Source organism: Pseudorasbora parva, chromosome 13, assembly GCF_024679245.1.
Source record: "Pseudorasbora parva isolate DD20220531a chromosome 13, ASM2467924v1, whole genome shotgun sequence".
Lineage (NCBI taxonomy): Eukaryota > Metazoa > Chordata > Actinopteri > Cypriniformes > Gobionidae > Pseudorasbora > Pseudorasbora parva.
Window position 1 is genome coordinate 18,103,186 of NC_090184.1, and position 18,650 is coordinate 18,121,835.

At 39.3% G+C, this 18,650-nt stretch overlaps 1 protein-coding gene across 3 annotated transcripts; it reads left to right on the forward strand.

Annotated features, from left to right (window-relative positions):
• The first annotated feature begins 120 nt into the window (after positions 1-120).
• On the forward strand, positions 121-18,165 carry rnf10 (ring finger protein 10). Of its 3 annotated transcripts, XR_010897527.1 has the most exons (18): positions 121-659; positions 2,178-2,368; positions 2,564-2,769; positions 6,756-6,846; positions 6,934-7,118; positions 8,007-8,143; positions 8,227-8,384; positions 9,054-9,188; positions 10,714-10,912; positions 11,015-11,148; positions 11,337-11,454; positions 11,800-11,901; positions 12,050-12,187; positions 12,262-12,353; positions 12,525-12,582; positions 12,694-12,861; positions 16,894-17,531; positions 17,562-18,165. XR_010897527.1 is itself a non-coding variant. In XM_067413327.1 (17 exons), the coding sequence occupies exons 1-17, from the start codon at positions 509-511 to the stop codon at positions 16,965-16,967; spliced, it is 2,337 nt and encodes a 778-aa protein (XP_067269428.1). In that variant the 5' UTR covers positions 121-508; the 3' UTR covers positions 16,968-18,165. The 3 variants fall into 3 exon arrangements, 2 of the variants coding, with proteins under 2 accessions (XP_067269428.1, XP_067269429.1); XM_067413327.1 differs by having other exon boundaries at positions 16,894-18,165; XM_067413328.1 differs by having other exon boundaries at positions 12,697-12,861; positions 16,894-18,165.
• The last annotated feature ends 485 nt before the right edge of the window (positions 18,166-18,650 follow it).

Here is an 18,650-nt window from a genome sequence, read left to right on the forward strand (position 1 = left end):
TACATTACACCAACAGACAGTAAAAAAATAGATTACACCACATCTTGCAGTCAAATGCACCAATGAGAATCGGTGATTCCGCGCATGCGCACTTCGTAAACCCTGCGAGGTTTATAACCCTCATCCGGGTGTTTGCGGTTCCCGTTTGGCGACCTGTCGCCATATGCCTGACTTTCTTTAGCTGAAGTAAAATTTGGGTTAAAACCCATATATTCATCCGTTTTCCTCTTTAGGAGAGCGGCTGACGCCTTGTGGGGCGCAACACTTCCCACGCCAAGGAAACTGCGCTTTTCAAGGGGCGAGGCCCCGCTTTTTGGGCACTTGTTTTTTTGTGTTAGCACAGCTTTTTTACTGAGACATTTTGATTGTGTCTCTGTTTTTCTCTCGGTTTGTTGTGGTCAAGATGTCGCCGTGATGGGTTCTCCGCGTTTGACAGAAATGAACAAGGGCCTTCGTCGCCTGACCCGCATTCACAACAACCCGTTGTTCTCCCCTTTTACCCCGTTTAATGCTAAAGAGCTCCGACGCTCTCTCCCCGGAGTTCGGCCTCAAAATGGAGAAAAACCCAAACGCAAACAACAGCAGCAGCAGCAACACGAAGATCCCGCCCCGTTCCAGCTCTACAGGCTCGACTCCTACAGACACTAAAACCAAAACAGGTACAGAGTCAGCTTCTTACACAAACACACACACACACACACACACACACACGCTTGTCATTGTCAGATTCGAGGGGAAAGTGTTTTTGTGTGTTTGGGACTGGCGGCATGGTTTTGTTGTCTGCCGAGATGACGTAGCCACGGCTTGCGATTGGCCGTTTCTCGAATAAACAACAGAGCAATTCGTAAAATATAAATAAAGCTTAATATTTAATGCGTCAAAAATAAACCCCTAATCATTAAGTGGCAGTATTTGCTCTGGAATTTTTTTTTCATGCATATTTTAAACAAAATAAAACATCCATATTAAGCTAGATTGGTATATATGATTTGATTATATAATTTTAAATGCCGTATGTAAATATTAATAGTATAATTACATATATTTAGCGAACAATGTTATATACGTTTAGGGGGATTTAGTTTGTTTTAGGGAAATGTTAGTTTAGTAGTTTATTGCAATTAAGAATCAAATTTGAATCATTTTATGTTGAAATCTGTAACCAGTGTTATCAGACTATTAGTATTTATGAGGTGGAATGCACTAATATATGCGAACAGTGCTAAAATCTCCATATATTTAAAATGTGTAGGAGTATTTTACTTATATAACATTGTATGTTCATTTAATATTTTATAGATTGATAGATTATACATTTTGACGTCTATTAAACCAGTTCAACTTTTTCCCATCTTGATCATGCATGATTTACTGTGATTGTTCATTATTCTGGTGTCCATATAAATATCCATAATCCACCTGATATAAACTTATGTTCTGATAACACAACATGGGTGGTGTGTGTGTCACTCTTATATAAATAATCCGATATCAAAACTGTATTCCTGCTGACCTCTAAACTAATCCAACATTTCCAACTGTATTCCTCCCAAGGGGAATTCATATATTAAGGGTTATTTTAGCTGCTACTCCTCTTAGTAGCAGATCAGATGCATGAGGATCATGGTCAGGATCTATTCTTGTCAGCAGTCTGCCATGTGACCAAAAGAAAAGCTTCAGTGCTGTATTGCCCTCTAGCTTTTGGATGGACCGAAGAAAGCCTCCAACATATCAGAAGCAAATCCCTGTAGATAACTTAAACAGTGTCGTCTTTGTTTTTGTTATGAGTATGACTGTTTTGATGGGGCTTGTGAACTGTATAGGACAGCGTTCTCTGCTGCCGGATGATAAGATGTGTGCGTTTACACCCTCGGCTCTTATCATGTTGTCCTCTGAAATACTTTAGAGAGCTGCCTGTGAGTGGATTGATTAGCTAAGGCATGTGTGAATATCAAAAATATTGAAAAGTGCACACTTTTTATTTTTATTTTACACTTCACTTCAGGGGTATAGATATAATTTCACCTTGCGGAGAAGCGACACATCAAATTGTCAGTATTGCAATCAAGGAAATTGTATATTTTCCCGAAGTTGGTCGGAAAGTTTATTACCCCCCCGTCAAGTAAAATGTTATGCTTGGAATGAATGTTTTGTCCTTCTTTTCTCTGTTCTGTTAGATGGTAAGAATAATGGGGGCTCAAAGCGCTATAGCCGCAAACGTGAGCCTGCTTTTGCCAAGGCCGAGAGCTTTCCAGGCCCACGACGCTCCCAGCCACATAAAAGCAAGAATTTTGACAAGAGACCCCCTCAGAGAGGTGGCGGAGGGGGGCGACAGTATGGTCTTGATGGTGGTGGTAGAAGAGAAGAGGTGTGTTGCAATTAGCCTTTGGACTATGATTAATTTGTACTTCCATGTTTTTATGCTTCTCTATTGCATGCAAATATGAAAATTGCAGTAATCATGTTGGTTAATGAACTACTAGAAAAAACACTATGTACTGTAAATAAACAGACCTGTTGTTACTTGGAGTAACCCAGTTAAACTGTTGTTCTCTCTCATTAGGTAGCAGAGAACCGCCGGGCCGAGTTTAGCCCGGCTCAGTTTGCTGGACCCAAAAAGATAAGTCTGAACCACCTGCTCAACTTTACGTTTGAGCCACGTGGAGGCCACTTTGGCTCCGTAGGAGATAGCCATTCCTGCTGGGGTCGGCGCAACAAGTGGGGTCACAAACACAAGCCCTTCAACAAGGAGCTTTTCCTACAGGCTAAGTGAGTATAGCAGAATATGTTGCATAATTTTATATGAATTGGTATTAAATCACACGCAACAGTATTTTGTGTATTTTAGTATCATTAATAAAGTATTTTAGTTTCAGTATTATACTAAATATTATACTAATAAAGTAGTATAATATTTATTAAAAGAATCATGAGCTGAGAAATAACGTTTTCCTTGATCATTTGATATTTACTAGGTCTTTGTGCCATTAAAACATCCTGCAAGTTTTAGAGTTTAAAATGTCCTCATTACAAACAAAGCATTTTTTTAAAGGAATAATATGAAAGAATACATTTTTAGATTAAAATATCCTAAAACTAGAACAATATTTTGTTGACCTGTGTACTTGCATCATACCCAATGTTTCCAAGAATGTTTAAATCCAAAGAAATAAGCGATTTAAACAAACCGTGTCTGTGCATTGCCTATCAATAATGACATCATACCCGCCTTACCCTCGATTTCCAGTTTTATTTTGTAGAAACAATGGAAATGCCAGAGAAGCTTTAACATTTTATGTGTTTTATTAGACAGGTGAGCAACTGTTTGGATACATTAATCAACAGAAAGCTAATCAATGTTATATAGCTCAACAAAGTCTTATTGTTTAAATCTCGTGACATATAGCAGCGGGAAAAAAAACATATTGTGGTTTTAATTAAGCTCCAAAAACAACTTGATTTTGATATTGTGAGGTCTGTGATTTCACATGGGCAAACACATTTCAAACCAGTTTAAACCACTTGTTTGCGTCTCTGTACAGACTTCAAAAGGATCCTAGCGTCATAAACAAGTAGATAGTTAATTTTAATACTGTCCCAGATCGCATCAGAGGATTATGTTTGTTCTGAGCTTTTTGATTTGTAAATGAGGCACAATGTAATGGGAGTTTGCAAATAAACTTTTGTTGAAAGATGAAGCAACTGTATTGGATCTGACAGCAGCTGCATCACAAACTGCAAGTACATTTCATAAAGCTTTGTCTATAAATAAAGGCTTTATATGTATAATGTTTCCAAAACACAAACTTGTGTGCAATAGCGTTAGTCAATCATAGCAGCGTTTACTGACAAGTCTTAAAGCCCCTTAAAAAGGATAATTTTAAACAGGGTTAGAATGAAAGTTGAAAATAGTTTTTCTGCATATGTAGTTGTTTTTTTGTGGGCAAAAAATGTTATTAACACAAGTGAACCTCAAGGAACATATATATAATAATAATAATTATATATATATATATATATATATATATATATATATATATATATATATATATATATATATACACACTCACCTAAAGGATTATTAGGAACACATGTTCAATTTCTCATTAATGCGATCATCTAATTTCTATCTAATCAACCAATCACATGGCAGTTGCTTCAATGCATTTAGGGTTGTGGTCCTGTTCAAGACAATCTCCTGAACTCCAAACTGAATGTCAGAATGGGAAAGAAAGGTGATTTAAGCAATTTTGAGCGTGACATGGTTGTTGGTGCCAGACGGGCCGGTCTGAGTATTTCACAATCTGCTCAATTACTGGGATTCTCACGCACAACCATTTCTAGGGTTTACAAAGAATGGTGTGAAAAAGGAAAAACCTCCAGTATGCGGCCATCCTGTGGGTGAAAATGCCTTGCTGATGCTAGAGGTCAGAGGTGAATGGGCTGACTGATTCAAGTTGATAGAAGAGCATCCTTGACTGAAATAACCACTAGTTACAACCGAGGTATGCAGCAAAGCATTTGTGAAGCCACAACGTGCACGACCTTGAGGCGGATGAGCTACAACAGCTAAAGACCCCACCGGGTACCACTCATCTCCACTACAAATAGGAAAAAGAGAATACAACTTGCACGAGCTCACCAGAATTGGACCGGTGAAGACTGGAAAAATGTTGCCTGGTCCGAGTTTCGATTTCTGTTGAGACATTTAGATGGTAGAGTCAGAATTTGGCGTAAACAGTATGAGAATGTGGATCCATCATGCCTTGTTACCACTGTGCAGGCTGGTGGTAGTGGTGTAATGGTGTGGGGGATGATTTATTGGCACACTTTAGGCCCCTTAGTGCCAATTGGGCATCATTTAAATGCCACAGCCTACCTAAGCATTATTGCTGACCATGTCCATCCCTTTATGACCACCATCTACCGATCCTCTGATGGCCACTTCCAGCAGGATAATGCACCATGTCACAAAGCTCAAATAATTTCCAATTGGTTTATTGAACATGACAATGAGTTCACTGTACTAAAATGGCCCCCAGTCACCAGATCTCAACCCAATAGAGCATCTTTGGGATGTGGTGGAACGGGAGCTTCGTGCTCAGGATGTGCATCCCATAAATCTGCAAGATGCTATCCTATCAATATGGGCCAACATTTCGAAAGAATGCTTTCAACACATTGTTGAATCAATGCCAATGCCAGGTGTGTGTATATGTATGTGTGTGTGTGTGTGTGTGTGTGTATATATATATATATATATATATATATATATATATATATATATATATATATATATATATATATATATATATATATATATATATATATAATGTGCATGTATGAATGTAATATCTGAAATATTTACTGAAAGTACTATCTAAATTGCTTAATTTGTAAAAAAAATTCTTAAAAAACATAAATGCTCTTTAATAGTTTTCGTTAACCGTAAACACCAGTGTACTGTTTAAAGGTGATGAAACACTTTAGGTCTGCTCCACCTTTTTCTATTTGGCCAAACTGGATTTTCAGCTTGCACTAAATGGCCCTTATTAATCAATCTTGTGTTGAAACGGGTGTATATGTTGGCGTAAGATTATGCTTACATTCCTCTCACCGCCTGATTTATGAAGCTGTGCGCACCTCTGCAATCCAGGTGTACGCAATACTTGCCCTTGATAAATGCCGCAGCTCAAAACGATCGTCATTAGAATAACACGCCCCTATATATTCAAGTCTGCGCCTCCCCCACGCCTCATTTTACGCCATGGACAAACGGAAGATGGCAAAGAAGCGAAACTTCTCCTACGTGGAGATCGAGACCATCATCAGGTGGAAAAAAACAAAATAGTTTTATTTGGGATTTTAAAGAGTGGGATTAAAGGCGCCCACAAAAACAAAATATGGACCCAAATTACAAGTACTGTCAATAGTGTGGCGGTTGAGAAGCGCATTCCAGCAGTTTATATAGCCGTTTGATGAGAATTTACCTATCACAAGGCATTATTTTACAGCACGTGCTTTGAAACAATTAGCATTTAATTTCATATAACGTCACATGTATTGGGGTTTTACAATAGTGATGATCATCACATTAATAATTGCATGACAATTTGTAAGATTCTTATTATTATTATTATGATTTTTATTATTAATGATGCTTATTGTTATTTAGAAGGAGAATGTCGTTATTATTTATTTTATTATTATTTAAAAGAAGAATGTCATTTTTATTATTTTGTCAGTCTGAATTATTCAGTTCCAGTCCGTGCGCAGCTGCCGGGCCTAACCCTGAAATGCCAGGTAAAGCGCACAGGCTCGCAACTGGAGGAATACATATGCCTACAAATCAAATGCTTTGGTCAAGTCACAATTAAACATCGAAGTCCATGTTTCACAAAAATAAACACAGAACTTTATAATTACTATGTTGTTGTTGTTTTTCACAGTGGTTCACATAGCATATCTTTGTCTTTGCGTTTTGTGGTGTCTTATGAATCTCAAAACGTGCATACACCATCTTCCTAAGCTGGCGAAGTATTTGAGCGTGCCGTACGGCAACGTCCATATTGATAAATATCAAAGTCACCGTGGGTTTGGGTGTACGCAAGGTGTACGCTGGAAATTTAATAAATGAGGGCCAATGTGCTTGCTTAATTTGTTCTGGTGTAATGTGTCAGTTCATGTAGTCAAAAGAGAAGCATCTGAGTTCTTCATCAGCTAATCTTCTTTGAAATCTTCCTTCTCTCCACAAGTTGCCAGTTTGTGGTAATTGACGATCAGGACTATCAAGCCCACTTTACTGATCCGGACACTTTGGTGGACTGGGACTTTGTGCAGCAAGTGGTCAGTTCAGAAGTCACACTTCTTTGTTTATGCCGTCAGTGGATTTTCTTCAAGTTTTGCTCATGATGTTTTTCTCATTCCACACAGCGCATCTACAGTCATGAGGTGCCGTCTTGTCCGATCTGCCTGTATCCCCCTGTTGCAGCCCACATGACGCGCTGCGGCCACATCTACTGTTGGCCGTGCATGTTGCACTACCTCTCTCTGAGTGAGAAGAGTTGGTCCAAGTGCCCCATTTGCTATGAGGCCGTGCACAGTGTTGATCTCAAGAGGTTCATACTAAAATTGACAGTTTATAATGCTTGTGTGGTTTTGGCTAAAGGTGCAGTAAGTGATTTCTGAAAAACACTGTTGATATTTGAAATCAACCAAACAAACACTCCCTTCCTTCATTGGTTGCCCACAATACAACAATCAAGCTATACAGCTTGTGCAAATATGGATGCGATTCAACAACACACAACAGCTTATTTTAGTTTTGTGAAATATTGCAAAAATTAGTGTCAAGCAGGAACAAAGCAATCCATTTTCAGGCCTTCCCAATGTCTACTGTTTCTCCAGCGCTGTAAAGTTTTTCTAATGTTAAAGTCGTCCTTGCCTGATTGTAACTTCTTTTTCCAATTATACTCCTCGTACCATTTCTTCTAATATCTCCGTCTCTCTATCTACAGTCTTTCTACGGATGTCCCACTCTCTCTCCTCCCCCATCATGAGCGGTTACTATTGCTGATTGGCAACAAGAATATTGTGGTGTTTGGTCTGATGGGTCTGATCAACTTTGTTTTTATCCTATTTACACTGCCAGGACTAGGTACAAATGCATTTTTTTTCCAGTACACAGCAGAACAGACATCTTGCAAATATTGTTGTTTAGGTGTTGATTTACATTTTCAACAGTGTTTTTCAGAAATGGATTACTGCAACTTTAATGTGAACATCCTTATGTAAACTTCATGTAACAAAAAAGGAAGAAAAAGATTGCATCAAAATCAAACGCCTAGTACATAAAAGTGCCATATACACTACTTGTTACAATTTTTTTCCCGATTTAAATAAAAAGAGGTCTCTCTAATAACTGAACATTTTGTGTACATATTCATTCAAAGTTAACGTAATGTCTAATTTATGTTGTCATTAAAACCCATCTCATCAACTTTCAGTGTGGTTGCCATGGAGACCCGTCAGTACGTGTCTGGTAATGTGATCACCATGCGTCTGATGCGGCGAGAGAAAGGATCGCTGGTGGCTCTTCCCAGCTCTCAGTGGGTTAAAGTGGAGGAGCCCATTCATTTTGGAGGTGAGGCAATCTGCATTTTGGATTCGATTTTTGTGGTGTTCACCTGAGTATGTCTTATTTGACACTCCCCACCCCATTTGCAGATGTGCATTTGCGTGCATACTCTAAGCTGCTCCTGGCGTCTCAGCAGCAGGTTTTGGGTTTGCTGGCTGAAGAGAGAATGGCTCTCCAATCCCAGCTCAGCCAAGAGAAAGATGACCCACAGGCCTGTTTCATACAGAGCGCCTTACTGCAGCTGCAGGTACACAAGCTTTCACAACGGCGTATGAATGTTGGGTTGGACAAGCTGCTTTGAAACTTAAAACTAGTTAAACAAGTCACACTTCCGTTTAGAAAAGTAGTCTGTATAAGTTACTCAAATAGTTTAATTGATGTTGAAGCTATTTTTAAATGGTTTTGGATTATGTAATGTGTGATTTATTTCAGAAAAACAATGAAAATTATTAAATTGCAAACTTAAATGTTTACATGCAACCATCTATATAATGGTTATTAAACTGTTTTATACAACTGAAAACATACAATGTGACATTTAGAAATACCTGAAAAAAACGGTAAAGGTAAAAGCTACATGATTTTTGATCACTTTGGAATCCCTTTGGATAAAATTGTCTGCCAAATGCACAATTGTTAATGAAAAAGTAGTTGCTATATGTTACTCAAATATTGTAAACTACATTAAAGCCATTTAAGGGAACAATAACTTGTAATATGTCATTTATTTTATGATTTTATTGCTATAAATCATTAATGCTTCATGCTTTTTATGAAACGTATACTTAATTTTACATATATGTGACATTTTAAACAGGCTAAACAATTATTTATTTATTTTACTGTAAAAGCTATTTGTTAGTGTTTACACTTTTCCAGCTCATGTAACCCTCATGTTTAATCTCTGAATGATCAGGAGCGGGAAGAGAGTCTTTTAAAGTGTCACCGTAAGGATGGCGGTTCTGTTGATGGGGTGGACATGAGGAAGCTGTCTCTATCTGAGCACTCCTCTCCTGAGGTGACTGTGGTCAAGAACCTCACTACCTCCAAGGTCAGTAGAAACAGTGCTCATTTCTTTTAGTATGACTGCTGCCCCACAGGCTCTAATCTTCCGATTATAATAATCATGATGGTCTCAATCAAAGGCTGTTGGACAAGTAGTCCTCATCCACTGCGCTTGTGAATTTTGTAATTCGTTGTTTTACAGCAGAGGAAAATGTCTTAGTTGAGTGCTGTGTTGCAAGTTTATGGTTTTAATTCTGCTCTGACAATATGACAATAAAAGACAAACAGTGTGATCTGTTCAATAATTTTTCCACTGCACTTCGCTTTGAATCTTTTCACTCTGAATTTCTCTTCCCACTTTATATTTGGTGTCTTGCGCTGTCAACACCGGTGCCGCATCGCCAGCAGCTTGAGGCTGTCTACACTGGCCGTGAAAAAGCTCCACATCCTGTGTAGACGGCATTATTGATTATAATGGGTTCTATTTGCTTTTGTCGCATGTCCGGTTTAGATACGGTGTTAAACTGCTAAAAAGAATGTGTACTAGGCTTGCTACGATAGTCTGTGTTACCGGTATTCAGACTCAACACCGGTCACATCATGTGCATACCGTGGCCCTATCACTTAAGATTTTTTTAATAGTAATAATGTTATTAAGTTCAATTATAGAACAGACAGTACGGAACGTGTTTGCTTGACTAAAGTATGATCCAAACGAGTGTCACAGCGCAAACACAGCAGGAGTCAAGAGTTTATTCATCACGAGAGAAAGAGCTGACAGACAAGAGGATTGCGGAAGATTTGGGAAAACCGATTTTCCGCATACTCGGCCCGGACCGGTGACCGATCAGTCAGTCTCACGTCTTTCAGATTCAGAGCCAGTCTGTTTTGTTTCCAGCGGTACAGGCAATAACGTCAGCTTCGTGTTCTTGCTCTCGTCTCTCTGATGGTGAGGTAGCTTCACTGTCTCTGAGGTTCCCTCAGAGGATGGAACAGTCTCACACATTTATGACATTACTATGATACAGTGCACACTCACCACCTCTGTGACTTCAGTTAAATAGTGCTTATATTGTGCACAATTTTAATAATTCCCGCAGGTTTTGCGGTCACCAAAAACGATCTCTATAAGTGATGTGCACATAAAGCCGCCTCTCAGTCAGCAAGTACCAAAATGAGTAGCTTGCTACGCTTAAGCGGTCAAATACACACACAATTGTCAAAATTCCCATGCCATCTTATATAACCCAGTACTTTTTTTTTAAAGTACACTGTAAGTGCACAAACTTTAATATAAAGTGCAACCCAAAACACTTTTTCTGCTATTGAGGTGGGATATAGGCACAGGTTTGGGTAGGTTTAAGGTGGAAAAGAAGGGTCAACAGTTTAATTATATATGTAATTACAGAGCTTAATTATAGCTGTTAAATGTAAAACGCGTGCATTGTATCAACCGATTCATATAAATGTTACTACATTGTAGTTAAAGGCACAGAATATAAATTGGAACCTGAATATTGACCAAATTTCAGTGTGCATCATTTGGCTTAATGTACGGTGTCCCACCACAGCCCATCCTACAATACGCCTCAGCTTTTGATGATGAGCTTCAGGAGGCTCATGAGGAACCAGTGGAAGAGTTGGCCACTCCGAGTGTTCCTGAGGTGGCTGAAGAGATGCCTGAAGGGGCTCTGGAGGACAAACCTGTCGAAGAGACCCCTCAGACCAGTCAGTCTGCTCATCATGGCCCATATTACTACTTCTATCAAGGTGTGTTAGTTTATTTGTAATGATGCTTAAAGCTACTTAACTAAGCGTAAGCAGTAGAGTTGGAGAGTAAATATGACTTATTTCTGTCTTTTGTATCTGTAGCTGAGGATGGTCAGCAGATGTTTCTGCACCCAGTGAACGTGCGCTGTCTGCTGAGGGAGTATGGGAGCCTGGAGAACAGCCCTCAGTCTATCACCGCTACAGTAGTGGAAATTGATGGACACACCGTCTCTGAGGTACCCACCGTCTCTCACATTTATTACCGTACTATGATGCGTTTTCACATGACCTCAGTGCCTAGTTGACATCCTGGGGATTTTAAAAATAATCTTTTATTATGGTGAATTTATTCTGCTCTCAAAGGATCAGGTTTTTTAAGTAATGCCTATCGCGATGAAGTAATTAACACAGACCTCATTTGTAGGATATTCGGCGTCGGCATCGTTATCTCTCTCACCTGCCCCTCACGTGCGAGTTCAGCCTCTGTGAGCTTAATCTTCAGCCACCCGTTCTCTCAAAAGAGACCTTGGACAGCTTCGCAGGTACATGCATGGCAAATAATACAATACTGTAATACAACTCCACTATAAATGAAAAGAAAATGACAATTAAATATTTAATATGTTTACACTTTTGTAGTAAAATTACAATACTCGTGTCCTAATTTCTTAACTTGCAAGAGTAAAACAATTTTGGTGGAAAACGGCACTTTCTTTGAAAACCATGTTTACAAACTGGAAATGGGAAACACTATTACATGCCAGGATTTAATGTTTTGTTATACAAGTTTGGGAATTTTTTTTTAATATGTATTATGCGATTTGTATTTACGAGTTCTACCAAATGAGTATTATAAGTTATTTTTAACAGTTTTGTCTTTTTGGCAGAGGACTTGGAGAAACGCAAGCGCCTGAGACAGAAGAAAGCAAGGGATGAAAAGAGAAGGGAGAAGAGGATTGAGATAGAGGAAAACAGGAAACAGGGGAAATGTGAGGATTTAATTCCCCATTGCTTATGTTTCTGAAAAAAAAGTTTTGTTGAAAATAAACAATGTCAGATTGTGATGTCATTCAGCTAAATGTTGTAATTGGTTTGTCAGGCTGTGATTCATTGAATGTGTCGTCTTGTTGTGTTCAGATCCAGAGGTGCACATTGGGTTGGAGAACCTCCAGCATTTTCCTGCATTTGGATCTCCTCCTCAGAGTGGCTCACAGATGCAGCTTCCAGAGTTCCTGCTGGGACCCCCGTCCCCTCTGAGCAGCAGCCCTTCATCAGGTAACACTCGCACTCTCTTGACCTGGCCTTCGGTGCTTTGTCTTTTGTGCTTATTCCCTGTATTTATATTTTAGATGGAGTGATGTTCCCTAATCTGACTGAGCGCAGTCCATCCTTGAGTGTCACCAGTGTGGAAGAGGACTCTCACTGCATGTCCTTCGCTCAGGTTTGCTTAAAGCGCTTTCTTTCACATTTATAACGAGCCATCACATTGTCTTCATGTGGTGGAAAAAATCGTCACATGAAGTAAATTAAACCTAAATTTGAATATAGTTAGTTAAAATAATGCCATTGTGAGTGTCACATTGTACCCCACTGATGATCCTCTCTGGTGTAGATGCTGAAAGATGGGAAAGCCCGTGTGGATGCTGGGCCTAAAAGCATCCCACAGAAAGGTGAGCCTACTGTCAACACTTGCCCTGACTGACACTTGTTTCTTGTTGGCTCACTGTTAACTAACTTGTATAAGCATAGTTTTGCAGTGACTTGTGTGTTTTCCTCCATAGCAGACATGTTCCTGGCCCCTCCTATGGCAGACAGTGATGGAGAGAGTGACGGCTCGGATCGGGTCCCAGTACCCAGTTTCCAAAACTCCTTCAGCCAGGCTTTCGAGCAGGCTTTGTCACAGCTGGACAATGGAAATCAAACCCCAGCACAGGCTTTACCCATCCCTGGTGAGGAAAAAAAAACATTTCTATACACTACGGCGGTTCAAAAAGTCTGGGGTCAGTAAGCTTTTTATAGACTGAATTAGGGCTGCAAAATTAAATTATATTTTAATCGTGATAACCATATCTGCTTCTGTCGATTGATTTCAAATAATCGTCACGATATTGGCCCGCTCGTTATTTATCCTTAAAATGTGTTTTTTCTTTGGGGTTTGCGTTGATAACGAGCCTCTGCTAGCAGTCATGCTTGTGGTTGCCAGATGAAAAGAGCTTAAATCCCCCAAAGAGAGCTTTTCTCCATAAAAGGATATACTGTCTTCCCGGTGGTTTACTTAATCTGTGGAATCTGGCAACCCTGCGCTCGCGCTCCCTCTAAATGCGGAAGGAGTGCTGATGAGCTGAAAACAGGCGCTGGAGTTTAGCGATCTCCACAGCAAAATCCTGCTTCAGTAAAAATGTCACAGTCAGTCTTTGTTTCTTGACAAGACACTGGAGCTATTAGTTTAACTAAATCTGCCATGATCAAACCTTCAGCGACTAATTTCAAAAAATGCACGTACGGATCCTCCTTACTGTTTGCAGAATAAACGCACCTTTGCAGCCGATGTGACAATTAAATCGGGTAAAGAAACCTCATTTAATTGCCGTTTTATCTTTTAAAGTTCCTAAAGGTTTTAAGCAGTTTTCATAATGTGAATCAGTTGAAAATGATATCGCCACTGGTAGGCTAAGTTCTAAAACGCAACATGAAAATGAAGCTTAACGTGGCTTAATTAACGAAGACGGTGTTATTAACTAAACACACGTAATGAACACCATAATAAAGCCTACTATGTACAGAAAAGCAGATGAGCCCTGAATATGAACACAATGCATTTAATTGGTATTTTCCTCCCATAAAGAAAACACTTAACGTTGCTAAGGCCGTGTGTCCACCAAAGCGTTTTTTTCACGCTGCTGGCTGGCGTTTTCAATTGTTTTCAATGAGAGCGCCGCGTTTTTAGAACTCCTGGAGCGCAACGAGGCTCTGAGCGAGTATTTCACGCTCAAGCGGTGAGCGCTCAGCGTTTTTTACTGGTCCCCGAGAGTTGAAGAATGTTCAAATTTGAGTAAAGCCCACCGCTCATTACTGTCACTTTTCACTCAGCCGTCCAATCACAGTGGAGGAGGGGCGGGACAAACACAACACAGACCAACTGCCACATTCTGCGTGTCGTCATCAGATTAAAATAAGCAATAATAACGCAACAAAATGATTTAAAACAAGAGCCAGAGCAAAAACTTTACATTGGATCTGTAGTTTTATATAGAATCAATACAGAAACAAACTACCTGTGAAATTTGTAAGACTTCCTCGGATTTTCCGTATCATAACAAGCAAAGAGTCTCAACTGAAGAAAAAAAAAAACGCTCTCAAGCGCTCTCAGCCAGGCGTTTTCAGCAGAGCGCCTAGCGTTTTCTGCTGGCTAAAAACACTTTGGTGGACACACGGCCTTAATGTAGGCTACAGTGACATTAAAAGACCAAACTTAGTAAAAATTAAAGGGTTTGTTCTCCCAAAAATGAAATGGATGTCATAATGACTCACCCTAATGTCGTTCCACACCCGTAAGACCTCGGTTCATCTTCAGAACACAGTTTCAGATATTTTATATTTTAGTCCCAGAGCATATGCAGTCTATGCACACAATACTGTCCATGTCCAGAAAGGGAATAAAAACATCATCAAAGTAGTCCATATGTGAGATTAGTTGGTTGATTAGAATCTCTTGAAGCATCGAAAATACTTTTTGGTCCAAAAATCACAAAAACTACGACTTTATTCAGCATCGTCTTCCGCGTTTGTTTTCAAACCTCAAATAAAGATTCAAACGGCCATAAATCAGTGAATCGATCAATGATTCGGATCGTCAATGTCACGTGATTTCAGCAGTTTGGATCACGTGTCAAACTGCCAAACTGCTAAAATCACGTGACACTGGCAATCCGAATCATTTTGGGGTGAATTAACCTTTTAAATACTAATAAAGCATACTACACAAAATGTGTTTGTGCAGAATTTGATCTTTTAATATCACTAGTAGGCTACATTAATAACGTTAAGCTTTTTCTTTATAACGGTTTTCTATGGGAGGAAAACACAATGTGAAATTAAACGTGTTGTGTTCAACTCTTTTACTGTACAGTAGCCTATGGTTTATGATTTTACAGAGTTTGGTCTTTTAATATCACTGTCAGTGCATTAAGCCACATTAAGCATTTTTCACGTTAAACGTTTTAGAATGTTCCAAGCCACCACAGACATTTTTTTTTCTTTGCTTTAAAAATTTGCTGGGCAATCTGAATCTGTGGTTTGTCTTATTTGCAAATGAATTGTGTTGCTTTAAAAATCGAATGTGAATACAGATTACAGCGTTCACCAAAACCATGTGTTTTGTGTTGATTTACCATCTAACAAAGTTATCATAGTTGGTTACATAAAGTCAGTGTGCCACCTACAGGCCTTTTGGGTGAAGTGTAGGTTGGTAAACAACATTACCCTTTTTGACAAAATAATTGTGATCAATAATCGTGATTTGATTTTGAGCAAAATAATCGTGATTATCATTTTTACCATTATTGTGCAGCCCTAGAAGGAATAACACATTTCTTTGTCTCATAAGATTGATGCTGGGAAACTTAAACTTGTAGAAAAAGTACCCTATTTGAGATTGATTGTATATGAGCGCATCACAAAAATCCAGTGCTCTATGCACTGTCATTATAGAGGATAAAGCGAAAGTTGTTTTACACTCTGTAAAGGCCTATTACATACATAATTTCATATTTCGTGGTAAACAAATCTGATCAGTTATCCAGATGGTGACCACTTGATGTGTCCAGAGTTTGCTTTTTCAAGCTCGCAAGCCAACGGAGAGTTGATAGATGACGCTGGGTGCAAAATTAGATTTGCTGCCACTAGGGTGCGTCTAGATTTCTAGGCTTTAAAAGTATTGGTTTGTTAAAATAAACCAAAAACCTCACAGACTCTAAACTTTTGAATTGGTGTTGTCAAAGTTATAATGTATAGGTACCAGTGATCCACGGGTTGATCCAAAATGAGCGGGTGCCTGCGTTTTCGAGTCATCCAAAAATATTTGCAATGATATGCAAGTCGCGGTCGGTCGGGTCGTTTGAAATGAAGATGCCAATTAAACCTTTGTAACTTATATAGTAGGCTACTAGACACAATTTACTATGTCCATTGGCAAGAAGGATCCTCTGCGCTCCAGCATCAGGTGCAGCCAGTGAGCGCACATTCAGCTCCACAGGTTGTGTCAGAGGCAACCCAGGGACGGTTGATTTAATATTATTTCTACACAGCGTGGGGAAAGCTAAAATGAAGTAGGCTAATCTTCTGTTCTCAGGAATCTCCCAACAGCACCTTAAAAACCCTTTTAACTCCTTTCCTGACGTGGGACAAAATGCCTGATTGGCGATTTCCCAACACACTGAACTGAGCAGTGCCATTGATACATTTTAATAGACTACTTTTACAGCTCAGTAATGTCCGTTTTATGTATTTTCTGAGAGGGGGCGGATTTTAGTTGGGAAAGTCGGGAAGAGACGCACACTTCGATTAGACTGGATAAACACAGCATCTTAATGTTAGAAATTAAAATGAAACAAAATAAATGAATAAATTGATGCTACGATGAGCATTTACTACTTAAAAAAAAAAAATGCGGGTCAGGAAGCAGGTTGGGTACAATATTTTTTTATTTTTTTTGTTGCTGTCCGAGTTGCGGGTGGGTTAGTTGAAAACGTCGGTTGGGTGCGGGTTGTTAATACATTGACCCACGCATCAATGATAGGTACTAGTTTAATTATTAATAATAAAAGCAGTGTTTGTTTGGTGGCACAAAAAAATGGGGCTGACTGAAAAAGAAAAAAACCCAACTCTCTCTGAAACAAAGGAAACGTTTTTTTTTCCAAAACCGTAGTTGGTGTCTTCCAGAATGTTTGTTACACATTATCTTTCTTTTCTTTCTTTTTTAGATGAGAAAGGGGGGAAGAAGAAAAAGAAAAAGCAGAAGCTTCTGTTCAGCACCTCTATGGTTCACACCAAGTAAACACTGAAGTTCACCCTTCACTCCTGTCACTATCTTCTGCCTTATTCCTCCCTCATGCTTAGGTTTCATTATATCCCTCAATAGCAGCTTCCCTTCATTCATGCCCCAGCTGAACGAGACCCTCTCCAGACGTTCAGTGACCTGCAGGACGTTTAATAGCAGCAGTGATTGTACTCGCCATTGACTCAGTATTATAGATCAGTCCCACAGTTCTCAGCGTCTCTTACAGAAGAGACTTTAATGAATCGTATTGGAACAACAACTCCTGTAACTTCACCATATGTCTCTCTTATCAGCATTTAAACATGGCGCTGTACTCCATTATTGTCCAAAAAATGATTCGGTTGTTGGTTATGGGTTGCAGTGATATATTTTGGGGGGTCCCAAGGTAGCAGTCAGCCAGCTGCAGTGACATCCTGCCCCCCCCTTCATCATATCCGTAACACCATTGTACTTCAACCTTCATGCTTTGAATTTTGGAATAAACTTTAACAACACTAACAGCAGACAAAATGAAGAACCTGAAGTGAGGATTAGATGCATTCGAGTTATTCTTCCTGTCAGGCTCATGCACACAACTATGCTGACCATCAGGCTCATGCTTCTTTATTTACAATCATCACATTTTTCTTCCTGCCCTTGTTGTGAACTTCAGTTTGTTTTCAACTTACCAGCTGTTATCAATTGTCCCGCCTGAGAACTGCCTTTCACAATTGGACACAGTAATACATAAACATGCAAACAAGAAATCTTTTTTTTTCCTGCTGGAATAGATGAGAACTTAGTGGGTCTTTGAGGCACTTGACTTTTTAGACAGGGTTCTGTAGTGTTCCGATGTCAAGATCAGCTGCCGTAACTGCTTGCTGCGTGTTGAGTGAACTGAATATGTAAAGACAAAGAAAGGCTATATAAAATTTTGTAGAGGGTTCAGTTTTTCCTCTATTTTCTTTTCAGTTTTTTTCCCCCTGATGAATCCTGTGGTAAAGAACCATATGCATATAGATTAAGTTGATTGAATAAAGGATTATTATGCACTGGCATTCCGTTTGTCTTCTTTAAAACCTTTTTTTCCCCAGAGTATAAAAAGGCTATTCATATTTCTGTCAACTTTTGCATAAAACTATATTGGTTTTTTTTGTCTTTCTGATTGTAATCAAAGATGGTGCTGCAATAAAATGTAAATTGTTATATAAATTGATTGACAGTTTACATTGTGGTTTTTGCACATTTTTAAACGTATGTATTCATGACTTCCTGTATAAAATCATTTGTTGCTTAAAGCCACCATCACATAGCCTGACAAGCCAGACCCACATCAAGATGTTTGATCTGGAAACTCACCATTGACAGCTCAATCCGAGGGGCGGGATAAACGGTTGTCTTTCAAACTCCCTCTGCACGCGATAGGATAGCGCTACCACCAACCAGAGCAATGAAGGTGAAACAGAGCTTGTTGATAGATTAAACATTCGCCGTATCCGGTCAGCAAAACTCCGAACACATCTTCCCTTTTTAAGAATGACTTCAGTGCCGTTCTTTTCTCAGAGAAAAGCTCAACTCCAAGTCTTCCAGAGTCATGGTCAAAGCTGATTCGAAAGGCTGCTGTTTGCCAGTTTCTGTGTTTATTAGAAGCACGGCAACTCAGCAGTCGTCATTATGGCCCCGCCCACCGACTCTATACAC